Source organism: Pteropus alecto, unplaced genomic scaffold (assembly GCF_000325575.1).
Source record: "Pteropus alecto unplaced genomic scaffold, ASM32557v1 scaffold67, whole genome shotgun sequence".
Taxonomy (NCBI): domain Eukaryota; kingdom Metazoa; phylum Chordata; class Mammalia; order Chiroptera; family Pteropodidae; genus Pteropus; species Pteropus alecto.
In genome coordinates, this window is record NW_006441061.1 from 3,857,715 (window position 1) to 3,869,459 (window position 11,745).

Below are 11,745 nucleotides of genomic sequence, written 5' to 3' on the forward strand. Positions count from 1 at the left end.
CTCTTACCCCTTCCCTCACGCCGCTGCAGCCACGCAGCCTCCTCGCTTTTCCTCGAGTGTGTGAAGCGTGTGTCCACCTCAGGGCCTTTGCACTTGCTGTTCCTTTTCCCTGAAATACTATCCCCCTAGATGACTACAGGGCTTGCTCCTCCTCATCCTTTAAGTCACAGATCAAATGTCACACACTCAGCGAGGGCTTCCCTGACCATCGTGTTTACAACAGCCCTCTCTCTGTACCACGAGTGGCCCCCAGGGCACACCTCATCCTCTCACACACTCTGCATTGTTTGTTTTGTCTGTCTCCGTCTCTAGAATAGAAGTTCCATGAGGTAAAGGCCCCGCCGCTTAGAATGGAGCCTGGCCTTGGCAGGCCTTCGATAAGCACTCATGCAATAAACGAATGGACTTAACCACTAGGCGACACAGCTCAGAGTTTCTTAGGTCATCATTCAGCGTCCCCAGGGTGTGGGTGTCGGGGGCATTCTGAGCCTACGGACAGGGTCTCTGAAGAGGGGAGATGACTCCCCAAGGGTACAGGGAAGTCACAGGGTCAGTGGTCCCTCCAGACTCTTCTAGAAGAGTAAAGTCCCTCAAACTGTCCCTCTCTTTCCCCGAGGAATGGTCCTGGTACCTGCTGCCTCCTGGGCCGTGTTCACCTTCCTGATGAAACCCATTTCCCAAGGTCTGAAGGACCCATGAACACTACCAAGGAGACAGGAGGTTCCGCTGGGCCAGGAGTCTAGAACCTCTGAGTTGTAAGGGCTCTGAGTGCATAGAAAGGGAAACTGAGGCCCAAAGAGGAGAGAGACTCACCCAGCATGGTGGGCAACACAGGCAGGACACCCTGCATCAGAACCCCAGGAGGAGGGCAGACGCAGGAGAGGCAGGCGAGGGCTGAGCCCTGCTCCCCGGCCTCGCTGCGTGACCTGAGGCAAGCCACACAACCTCTCTGGGTCTGTTTCCCCAGCATGGAAGCCCTGTGCTTGAAGCTGAGCAGGTCCAGGAGGGCCCTGGCCCCCACCCCTCCAAAGCGCCCCCAGCACGGAGCCGCCAGGCCTTCCTGTTTACTCGAGGCCCCTCTTGCGGCTGGGAGGCGACAGCCTTGGCCTCCTCTGCTCCCTGCTTCCTTCCTCTCCCACTTCAGCGCCTCCGGTCAGCCCCTTAGGGCCCCCGAGGCCAAGACTTAGGGGCGAAGTCCAGTGGGGGCATTCGAGGCCACCACCCCAGAGGGCCTACCTGGGAGCGCTCCTTCTCTGAGACCCTGAGGTTATAGGGACGCTGTACCTTTCCTCTGGCTGGTTGGGGTGTCCCAGCACCTTGGGACGAGCCATTTCCTGCAGTGCCCCTAGAGACACGAAGAGTATGACAGCATCTGCTGTCCCAGATCCGACACCACGCCCACTCTCGGCCCACCAGTAGAGGGTGAGCACACGCTGGCTTTAGGGGTGCCTCTTCCTTCCCAGCTCTCCCAGGGTCTCACCTCCACAGGGCAGACTCTGAGCTGCCTGACGTGTGGGCCGACGACCTGCAGCTGGGCCTGATGGCCCAAACCAGACCTGCTGAATCAGAATCAGCTTTTCAACAACTCTGGGGAGGCTGGCAGGCACTTAAAGCTGGAAGCGCTGCGGATTTGACCATCCCGCCCAGTTTTAAAACATTTCGTGAGCCTCCCCTAGTAGGTATTCTTGTCCCAAAGGCTTAACTTGAATTTCTGAAGCCTTTACATCTAACTTTCAGTTTACAAGAAATTCAGGGGTTGGAGGAAGAAGTCAAACACCACCACGAGGAAGCAACGGACAAATCTAGAAGGAGGAATTTTCTGCAGGACAATCTGTCCCTTCACAGGCCAATGTCATAAAAAAAAAAAAGGGGAAGCCATTCAAGGGTAAAGAAGCTTGATAGACATCACAACTAATGCAGCGTCATCCTGGATTGCCTCCTGGTTTGAACAAAGGCACTTTTGAGGGACAATTAGCGACAATTGCATGTAGACTGATTATTATCCATTGATATTAGTGTTGATTTAGTGTCATCGAAACTCTGAGTTGTGGTTATATAGGAAAATGTCCTTATTAGAGAGTCGTACTGAAGTCACACTTTTGGGGTGAAGTTTTCTCATATCTGTAATTTATTTTAAAATAGTTTGGCAACAGTAAAACAACGATGAAGGAAGTATGGAAAAATGTTAACAATTACTAAATGTTGGTGATGGGTATGTGGGTGTTCACCACATTATTTCCTCCAATTTTCAGTTTGTTTGAAATTTTTCATTAAAAACAAAACTCTCTGAGCTTCCCATTGCCCTTAGGAGGAAGACTAGATACCTGGGTCAGCATTCAAGGCCCTGCAAGCCCGGCTCCCATCACCCACCAGGCTTGTCTCCAACATCCCCGCTAGCCTGCATTCCAGCCCCTGCCAAGGCCTCAGCCCTCTCCACACTCAACTGGTCCTCTCTACCTCTGCAGCTCTGCAGGGCTGTTCCTCTGCCTTTCCATGCTCTGTCTCATGAACTCCTAGGTATCTTCAAGGCCCCACGTCAGAGCTCCAGCTCAGGGAACCAACGGCCCCTAGGGGCCCCTCTGAGCTCTCTGCACTGAGCTGCCCAGTGGTCTCACGTGAGTAGGTCTGATGGAATTTTATGAACATGTGTCCCCTCCTCCTGCCAAGAGCCACATCACAGTGGGCACAGGGCTTATGAGCCTCGGTCCCGTGAGCATGGCAGGTGACCCAGAAAGTGCTGCTGAAGGACAAACAGGCACGAAGGAAATCCTCAAAGAAAGGTTTGTGGGGACAAGGATGAGGTGGCAGTTACTGAGCTTTTAAAATTTTTTTGCTTTTTTTTCAAGTTTTCAAGCTTTTTTTTTTTTTTTAAGTGAATAAAATGATTCTCCGGTGAATAGTTTGGATCAGCTTAGTTTTCATAAACTGGGCTGCACTTGAATTCACGAAACTGTGATAACAAAATAAAGATAATGATGATGATTCTGTCAGGTGGATTTCTCTAGCTCCTTATCGTCTTTGACGTGTTTTTCCACTCACCCTCACACGGATCCTCACGCAACCCCAAGACAGAAGGGGCATGTGAGTGCGAATGTGAGTGTGTGTGTGTGTGTGTGTGTGTGTGTGTCAGACCACTTTGACAGATGTGACATGGACACCCCCAGGTGGTAAGTCACAGAGCGAGTTGGCGCTTCCTGGCACACCCCAGTCGGCATGGGAAACAGAGCCCAGCGGAGGGAGCCTTCACCCCGCACCCCACCCAGACCGGATGGCTCTACCCCATGGCGCCGGCCTCCTCTTCTCTCCCCCGTATTATCACCTCTTTATTTTCATGTTTTTCTTTCAATAGACTCACTTTTTAGAACTTAAATATATTTATTTGAAAGGAAAGTTTAAATAACTAATGTAAATGGAAAAGCAGCGACGCTTGCTATAAATAGAAGGGACACATGACAGGCACAATCAGCCCACATGGGGTTCCGTTCCAGCCAGGTGTGGCCCGCTCAGGGCTGTCTTGGCTTTAAAGAGAGCCAGCTGGGGCTGGGGTGGGTGTTTAGGACACGTGAGCACCAAACGGAGCCTTTCTCCGTGACAAGGTCAAAGAGTGAAAGAACAGAAAAGAAGAGATGGTTCTCCCCAGGGGATTCTGGGGCCTCCCCAGAGCACCCCAGCCTGGCACATCCCCAAGGCTGCTCTGGCCTCTGGCTCCCACGGGCCTCGGTACCTGACAGCCTACGCACTCTGTTTAGTGAGTTCTCTTCCTGACCTGGGGGGGCTGGGCACTGAGCCTAATTTAAATTTTGAAATGGCCTTAGGAAAGACAGGTTGTGACTTGTCCAGGGCCACATGGTGGGAAGACTTTCAGGTCTCACCTCCTCGGGGAGGCTCTCCTGACCTTGACCCCTTCCCCCCATTCACTCTTGATGTCCTTTTCAGACCCTCGGGGCTTCTTGTACCAAGGTGGCCAATTTCCTGCCCACCTGGCTTGCCGACGTGTGCTGCCCCCACCACCAGGGAGCCCCACGCTGCCCATGACCTTGTTGCCTGCTATGGCTCAGTCCCCAGAGGAGGTTAGGCACAGAAAACGGGCTCAGAGACAGGAGGGGTCAGGGCCAAGTCCACACAGCAAGAATGCAGAGGAATCCAGGCCAGGGCCCAGCTCTGTCTGACCACGAGTCCCAGAAAGCAAGGACCCTGGCTCCCCAGGCCTGGCCCAGTCTGAGCTCGGCACACCCTGTGTGAGGAAGGGGACCTTCTACTGGGGAGGGGCGGCCGGCCAAGGTGGGCTGAGGGACCTGAGGAGGAATGGGGAGGGTGAGGGGCTCGAGGCCAGGGCGGCCACCCCACATGAATCAACCCCGATGGAAGCAAAGAAAAAGGAGTAAAACCGAATGTCCTCGGAAATTCCTTTAGTGCTCAGCTGTCCATGAAAACAGGATAAAGTGGCTTCCTCTGTCTGTGCTCCAGCGGGCAGGGCGGAGGCGCTGAGCTCAGGCCAGGGTTCTTGAGTCAGGACAGGGGTGGGGTGGGGCTCTGAGCTGGGGAAGGGGCTCCGGCGCTGCTACTTGAGGGCGTCTAGGTGGGTGCAGACCTGGGAGAAGACACTGTCCACGGAGCCTTCGGCATTGACCTGCAGGGAGACGAGCCATGAGCACAGAGAGGCTGAGGAGGTCTGGGTGGGCCCCACCAAGGCTGGTCCCTCCTCCAGAGGCCAGGCATGGCTCCCGAGTCAAGCCACAGTGGACAGCAGTCCCTCATCAAACCAGTGGGGAGGGCTGGCCCAAGGTCACAGCAATCTGAGGCCGGGCCCAGTAAAAACCCGGGCTGCCGAGGACTCCCTTGGCCTGCAGGGGGCGCACCTTACGCACGATGCCACGTTTCTCATAGAAGGCAATGACAGGTTCTGTGGCCTTGTAGTAGGTGTCCAGCCGCTTCTTGATGGTCTCCTCGTTGTCGTCCACACGCCCGCTGGTCTCTCCCCGCTTCAGGAGCCGCTTGGTCATGGTCTCGGGGCCTGCGTCCACATACAGCAGCAGCGTGGGCTGTCCGATCTGCAGGTGGGGCACTCGTCACCGGGGCCCCACTCCTGTCCCTGTGGCCATCTCCTTCCCATCTTCTCACTCCTAGGGCCCCACTTGAGATCCATTCAGACCTTCGAGCCCTTCCGCGAGGCAGCCTGATGGACCTTCGTAAAACCGGTGCCCTCAGGACAAAGCCCGCACTCCTTCTCACCCTCCGGGGGCCGCCAGGGTTGGGCCCTGGCCCGCCGCCCACCTCAGCTGGTGCTTCTCACTCCTGTGCCCGCCTCGCTGCAGCCACGCCAACTCTCTGTAGTCTAGGTTGGCTCTCATCAACCTCTCCCTACGCCAGGCCTTCGCTCATGCCAGGGGCTCTGTCTCTCAACACCAAGGGCGCCCCTTCAGATGTGACAGCAGCGGAGCTGGGTAAGTACTCAACAGTCAAGGAACCAGGGCTCAGTGAAACGGTGAGGCTGAGCTCTGGGAAGTTCTGAGCAATGTCACTGTCTCTGGAGCGAGGGTTTCATCACCAGGAAGAGGGGGAAGGACAAGAAGAAATAAAGCCGACCCATCTCCCTTTGGTGAGGACATGGTGCCCCCTGGTGTCCTGAGTCAAAAAGACCAGATGCTGGGCCCTATGCCGAGCTGGCACCCACACCAGCACCCACGACAGCCCGAGGGGGTATAGGGACTTTTATTAAGCCCATTTCCGTGGCCCGGAGGGTTGGAGGTGACGTCACAGTGGGTGCACATGGGCCAGGCCAGGACGTGCCTCAGGGCTAGGTCAGGGCCTCCTAGTCTGAAGGAAGCCTGGCCGACCTCCATTTCACAGATAGGGAAACTGAGGCCAGATCAGGGCAGACATTTTTTTGAGGTCTTGCAGCCACTTAGAGGTCAAGAAATACAGTATAACACCTCTGGACAAGGCTCAACGCTATGGAAGCCTAAAGATGGCCCTAGCCCCGCAGGATAGGGAGTTGGGACAACGGTCTGGCCCTGCCCTCGGCCTACTGGGATGCCTGGTCCTCCCTGCAAGGCCTGGAAGGACCCCCTCTGCCAAGCAGCCCTCCCTGAGCCCCCCACACCCTTGCTGACCCCTGCCTCCTAGGCACGGCAGCTTTATGTTTCCCCCATGTGACACCAGAGGTACAGGTATAGGTGTGTGCATATGTGTGCATCCCCGTGTACAGGCATACTGAGTCTGTGTACATGCACTGTCTGAGGTGTGTGTGTGTACACTGCCAGATGTGTGTGTACATGTGCACAGGCCTGCATGCATGTGTGCCTGTGGCCTCGTGCACGTGTATAAGTGCCTCCACGCCTGCACATGTGCACAGGCCTGCATGCACGTGTGCCTGTGCCTGTGGCCTCGTGCACGTGTATAAGTGCCTCCACGCCTGTGTGTACATGTGCGCGTGCTTGTGTGCCTGTGTGTGCATGCAGATGACTGCGCATGTGTGTTTTGGGGTGAGGTACTTCTACCCTGCATAGGGTTTTCCAGATGAGCCCCCATGTCAGGCAGCCCAGAGGCATCATCCTCAAGGCCTATTGTCTCTTGACAGGCTCCTAGTGGCCCCCAGGAGACGAGACTCCCCTCCCCAGCACTGGAGGCCTCCGGCCAGGGCTGAACCTCCCTTCGGCACATCACCCCCAGATGCTTTGTCCCCATAGCTTGTTTTCCCCACATCGGCCTGACTCCTCCAGCCCTGTCCATGGCATTCCCTGCCCCTCTGATGTGCGTTTACTGAGTACCAAGCCCCACTTTGCAGGGTACGTTCTCTCTAACCCCCCTGCCGCCCCTCAAGGCAGCTGTGCCTGTCTCTCCCCATTTTGCAGATGGGGACACTGAGGTTCAGAGAGGCGGGAATGACGGACCAAGGCCCTGAGCAGTTGAGCTGGACCCTGAGCCCAGGCCTGTGAGCTCCCTGGCCTGATGCTCCCTATTCTTCCAGACTTTTCTTCTCAACTCCTAGAAAGCCTCCCAGAAGGTCCTTCCTGTTTTCCCTCCTTATTCAACTCCCCTGCCGCCACCCCCAACCCCTGCAATCAGTGTTTCTGTCTCTGCCCATCACAGCAGCCTCTACCTGGCCACCCCACATCACAGCTCCAAAAGGCCACCCACCAGGTTGTGCCTTACCCTCTGCTCAAACTCTTCCCCCTGTTGCACCTCCCGAGGGTAGCCATCGATCAGGAAGCCTTTGGAAATGTCTACCTTGGCTACCATGGCATCTCGGAGCATGTCCAACACTGTCTCCTGGGGGCACAGCAGAAGGAGGGGCCGTGAGCCCCTTTCCCCCCAACCCCTCATGGGCCCTGGCGTGCGCTGCCCCACAGCTGAAACACCCTCTGCCCTAACACAGATATTCCAGACAAGACTCCCTCTCCAGGCCTTCTCTGAACTGAGAAGACTTGATTGAATCATTCATTCATTCATTCATTCATTCACTTATATTGACTGAGCCCCTCCTCTCAGCCAGCTCCCGTTAGGGCCCTGAGGACACAGCTGTGAACGAAGCAGGCCTTCCCTGCCCTCAGGAAACTCACGGTCTGCCAGGGGGCAAACAATTACACAGATGATTTATAAATTTCCAAACATGACACAGGTTCTCTGGACAAAGAGGGGAGGCTATTGGAGGTTGGGGGGGCAGGGAGGGTCTTAGCCCAAATCTGAGGAGTCAGGAAGGTCTGAGAGTTGAGAAGGAAAACACACTCCAGGCACGAAGGCCTGTGATGAGTTTGAAGGGGAAACGAGGCCAGGGTGGTAGGAGGGTGGAGGGGTAAGCAGCACAAGGTCCTGGAGGCTCTTGGGAGCTTCTGGAAGGAATTTTCTGCCCAGAGCAATGGGGATCCACAAAAGGGTTCAGAGCCAGGGAAGGTCACGGTCAGCTTTGCCAGCGTGTCACGGGCTTTGCTGGCTGATGTCCACTCAGAGCCACCATCACCCCACTGCCCCCTCCCCCGCCGGGGCTCACTCACCAGCGGCACCAGCTGCCCCTTCTCCATGATTTCCGACAGCATCTTGCCCCTGGCCGAGCCCGAGCTGACCTCGGCCCGCAGGAGGTCCCCGGTGGAAAGGTGAGTATAGCCGTACTTCTGGACAATCTTCTCACACTGGGTGCCCTTCCCCGAGCCGGGCCCGCCTGCAAGCGCCCACCTATTCAGAAGCCCCAAGAAACGGGGCCCCCGCAGGGACAGGCTGCCCCGGCTACCCAGCGGAGGAGGGGCAGAGCCCAGGGTGCAGCCCCAGGCCCTGGCTCCCACCAGGGCCTGTGAAAAAACACAGCCCTGCCTGTGCCTCACCCGCCTGCCTCGGACTCACCCACCACAAAGATGATCTTGGTTTTCTTCAGCTTCTCTGTGGGAGAGAAAAGGGGAGCAGAGCTCAGTCACTCGCTTGACAAATAGCCAGAAGCACGTCCGGAGTCCCAGGCCCGAGCTGGGCCTGAGGCAGAGGGACAGACACAGCTCACGCTCCTGTGAGGGAGGCAAACGAGTCACAGCCGGTCGTGAGTAGTGATGGGGTCAGGAAAGCTCAGAGACTGGAACAGGTCAGGAGGCGAGAGGGTGTCCCAGGCAGAGAGACTAGCCGAGGCAAAGGCCTGGAGGCTACAGGCACAGGCTGTGAGGGTGGCCCTGAGGGGCTCTGATGCCAGCCCTCACGCCCCCTCCCTGTGGGTGGCTGGACTCCAGCAGCGGGTCACCTCTGGCCTTATAGTCTTCTTTACTGCGGGAGTTTCCTGTGGAGCAGCAGGCACCCATGGTCCTGCTCCGCTGTGTCCCCTACCCTTCCCCTCCCAGGCCCTGGGCCTGCCCATCATCCGCCTTCGTTGGGCGGTACAAATGGGGAGCTGGCAGCCACAACATAGGTTGCCCTGGAGACAGTTGCTGGGAAAAGGACCGCAGTGAGTACGTGGAACCCTTGCTTGGAGAGAACGCTTGTCAGCTAACATTCCAACCTCGGCCTCGCCGGCCCTTAGAACACACAGACCACAGCCCCACCGCCAGAGGGAAACGAGGCCCAGAGAGGCAGGGGCCTGCTCTAGGGCTGCCGGAACCTGGCTGGGACGCAGGGCCTCTTCCCAGGCTGCCGGCCTCCCCTCCTTCTCAGAAGAAAGACCTCCCTGTGAGACCTTAGGAAAGAATGCCACACCCCTCGCTGGTTCTCTGACCCTGTCCCAAGGAGGAGGTGAGCCTGGCAGTTCCCAGGGGCCCTCCTGGCCATGGGGCTAGAGCCTGGGGGTGCTATCAGAGGAACGACTTCTCCTGTGGGTTCCCACCACCTACCTGCCTGCCATGTGATGGGTGTGGGGGGAGGCCACGGCCCAGTGGCAAGTGACATTCAGAGCTCCAGGGCAGAAGGGTGACCACTGGTTTCGGGCAGCAGCAGCAGCCAGGCCCACTGGGCTCCTTTAAGAGCTGCCCAGGCTGAGGCGCAATGCCAGGAATGGGGTGGGTAGCACTGCCAGGAGGCGGGCCAGCTGGGCTCTCTGGCCATGACTCCTTCCCGATCCAGCCCGCAGGAGCCAGGGAAGCCTATGACATCCTCTAGACCCAGCCACAGTACAACCTGGAAACTGTGTCCCAGAGAGGGCCATATGCACGTGTGGGGCCCTCCCCAAGGCCGGCCTCCCCTCGCCAGTGCCCACCCTCTCCAGAAAGAGGCAGGGATTCAACTCTAAAAATACCAGCGTAGGAGGTGAGCTGTGGGGCCCTCAGGTGCCTCAAGGAGGCCTCGTCGCTTCTAAAATTAATCTTGAAGTTGGCACATCCTGTGAGAGGCCTGAGGAGGATGCTGGAGGCTCCCAGGCAGGCCCCCCCTGACAGTCCCAGAGCCTCCTTCAACCCCTCCCAGAATGTCTCCCAAAAGCGCACCCCCTTAACAGATGGGCACATTGAGGCCGGGGCAGTGAGCAGGAGAGGAGAGGGGCCTCCATACCTTCCATCCTGCCGAGGTCCGGGGAGCCGAGTCAGCGCTCTGTAAGACAAGGGCCCAGGTGGGGCGGGTGAGCGGGATTCTCTCCACCCTGCCTCTGCTCCAGCCAAGCCACCGGCGTGTGTGCCAGGCCCCGACATGCCTTTGAAGGGAGGAGGGGACGCTGGAGGCAGGGAAGGCCCAGGAGGCCGGGTGACCTTGGGAAAGTCATCTTCCTTCCATGTGCTCCTGCTGCCTCACCTGTCAAGGGCAGCACCTTGCTCCCCGCCACTGAGGGGCATAAACCGCGACACCAGCAACTGCGAGCCGTTCCCCTTGCAAGTCCCAGGAAACAGAGCTCAGTCCTGCATCTGCCTGACACCTTGACAACGCTCTGGCTCCCCAGGGAAAGCAGCTAAGGAAGTGGAGGGAGGAGGGAGGAGAGACCAGAGCTGCATGTGTCCTCACCCAGGATGGGGTTTGGGAGGGTATTCAAAGGGATGCACAAGTCTGAAGGGGAGGAAGCTGCTGGAGCCGTTCGTGTGGACACAGCCCTGCAGTTTTCAAAGGAGGGGTCCCCAGGCTCTCAGTCCCCCACCCCGCACAGGTCCAGCTTCTACCCCCCATGTGACCCCTGCCCCTTCGCCCCCTTGAGAACCTTGCTCCACTGCCCTCCCATCCCCTCAGCGTGTAAATCAACCCTAACCCCTCTTGTCACCCACTTTGCTTCCACAGCCCCCCAGGGACCTCCCTCAATCTCGCCTTCCCATCAGTCTCTTCAGAATTGCCGCCCGTACTCCCTGGGGCCCCACCCACCAGCCCTCCCCAAGGCTACCAGCAACCATTACAGCCACTCTTGCCTTGACCTTTGACCCTCAGCCAGCATTCCTCTGGCGGCCCCCACACCCCAGGTGTCTACTCCACCCTCTCACTGTTGGTTTCAGGTTCCCAGGAGCCCACTTCCCTGCCCAGCCAGCCCAGGCCTCTCTACCCAACCCCATAAGTCAACAACCCCTGGACAGGCCCAAGGCTCTGAACAATGAGTCCCTCCTGCTTCCCCAGCTAAAGGACCTTCTCTCACACCCCCCTCCTCCGCACGAGCACTTCCCAGTCCTCTTGCTCCTAAACCCCTCCTCAGTCTGTGTCCTCACGGCCACTTCCTTGCTCCAAGGAGGTCTCCCCACCTCCATACCTCACGAGGCAACCTGCAGGAATTTTCCACAAGCTTGAGACCATGTCACTCGCCTGCTTAAAACCTTTCCAAGTGTAGACTCCTCAGGTCCCAAGAGATAAAGCCTGGGCCCCAAAGGTAGCCGATGGCCTGGTGATCTGCCTCCACCCCTCTGCCGCTTTATCGGCTGCCACTTAAACTGCTGGGGGCTCCCTCACCTACCATGACTGTATCCCACCTCCAGGCCCCCGCTGGAGCCCCCAATGCCTGGATGCCTTTCCCCAAGGTGCTATTGTTCAAGCCTCAATTCAGATTGGTCACCTCCTTCAGGAAGCCTTCCTGGAATCTGCCCTCCACTTCCATAGTGGCGGCTGTCCCCTCTGAACTTGCCCTGGCGTCACACACAGCATACTGTGTTAGACCTCTCTGTTGTGCTGCAGGCCTGTCTTCCCCTGGCCCGGGCTGAGCCTAGGCTAGGGGACCTTGCTCCATCGTCACGACCCTCTCAGGAGGAATCTGAGTCTTAGAGGAGATGAGAGACTGTTCCAGGGCCAAGCTGCGATCAAACCTGGGGCTGCCGTTTTCTGCTGCTCTGGGACCAGCACCCAGTAGGTCCTTAAGCAGCTTTGCTGACCATTCCCCTT

At 57.7% G+C, this 11,745-nt stretch overlaps 1 protein-coding gene across 3 annotated transcripts in view; it reads right to left on the reverse strand.

The window, feature by feature from the left end:
* Nucleotides 1-4,392: 4,392 nt before the first annotated feature.
* AK1 (adenylate kinase 1) overlaps nt 4,393-11,745 on the reverse strand; it is an 8,638-nt gene continuing 1,285 nt past the window's right edge. Inside the window, exons 1-7 of one of the 3 annotated variants that reach the window (XM_015594350.2) lie at nt 10,192-10,209; nt 9,955-9,993; nt 8,338-8,373; nt 7,995-8,158; nt 7,156-7,272; nt 4,860-5,051; nt 4,393-4,630 (exon numbers count right to left, since the gene is read on the reverse strand). In XM_015594350.2, coding sequence (XP_015449836.1) covers nt 4,562-4,630; nt 4,860-5,051; nt 7,156-7,272; nt 7,995-8,158; nt 8,338-8,373; nt 9,955-9,961 — 585 coding nt within the window. In that variant the 5' untranslated portion in view covers nt 9,962-9,993; nt 10,192-10,209 and the 3' untranslated portion in view covers nt 4,393-4,561. Of the gene's footprint in view, nt 4,631-4,859; nt 5,052-7,155; nt 7,273-7,994; nt 8,159-8,337; nt 8,374-8,719; nt 8,793-9,954; nt 9,994-10,191; nt 10,210-11,745 lie in introns of those variants that run through there. The other 2 variants (XM_006917996.3, XM_025051275.1) reach the window with 2 other exon arrangements.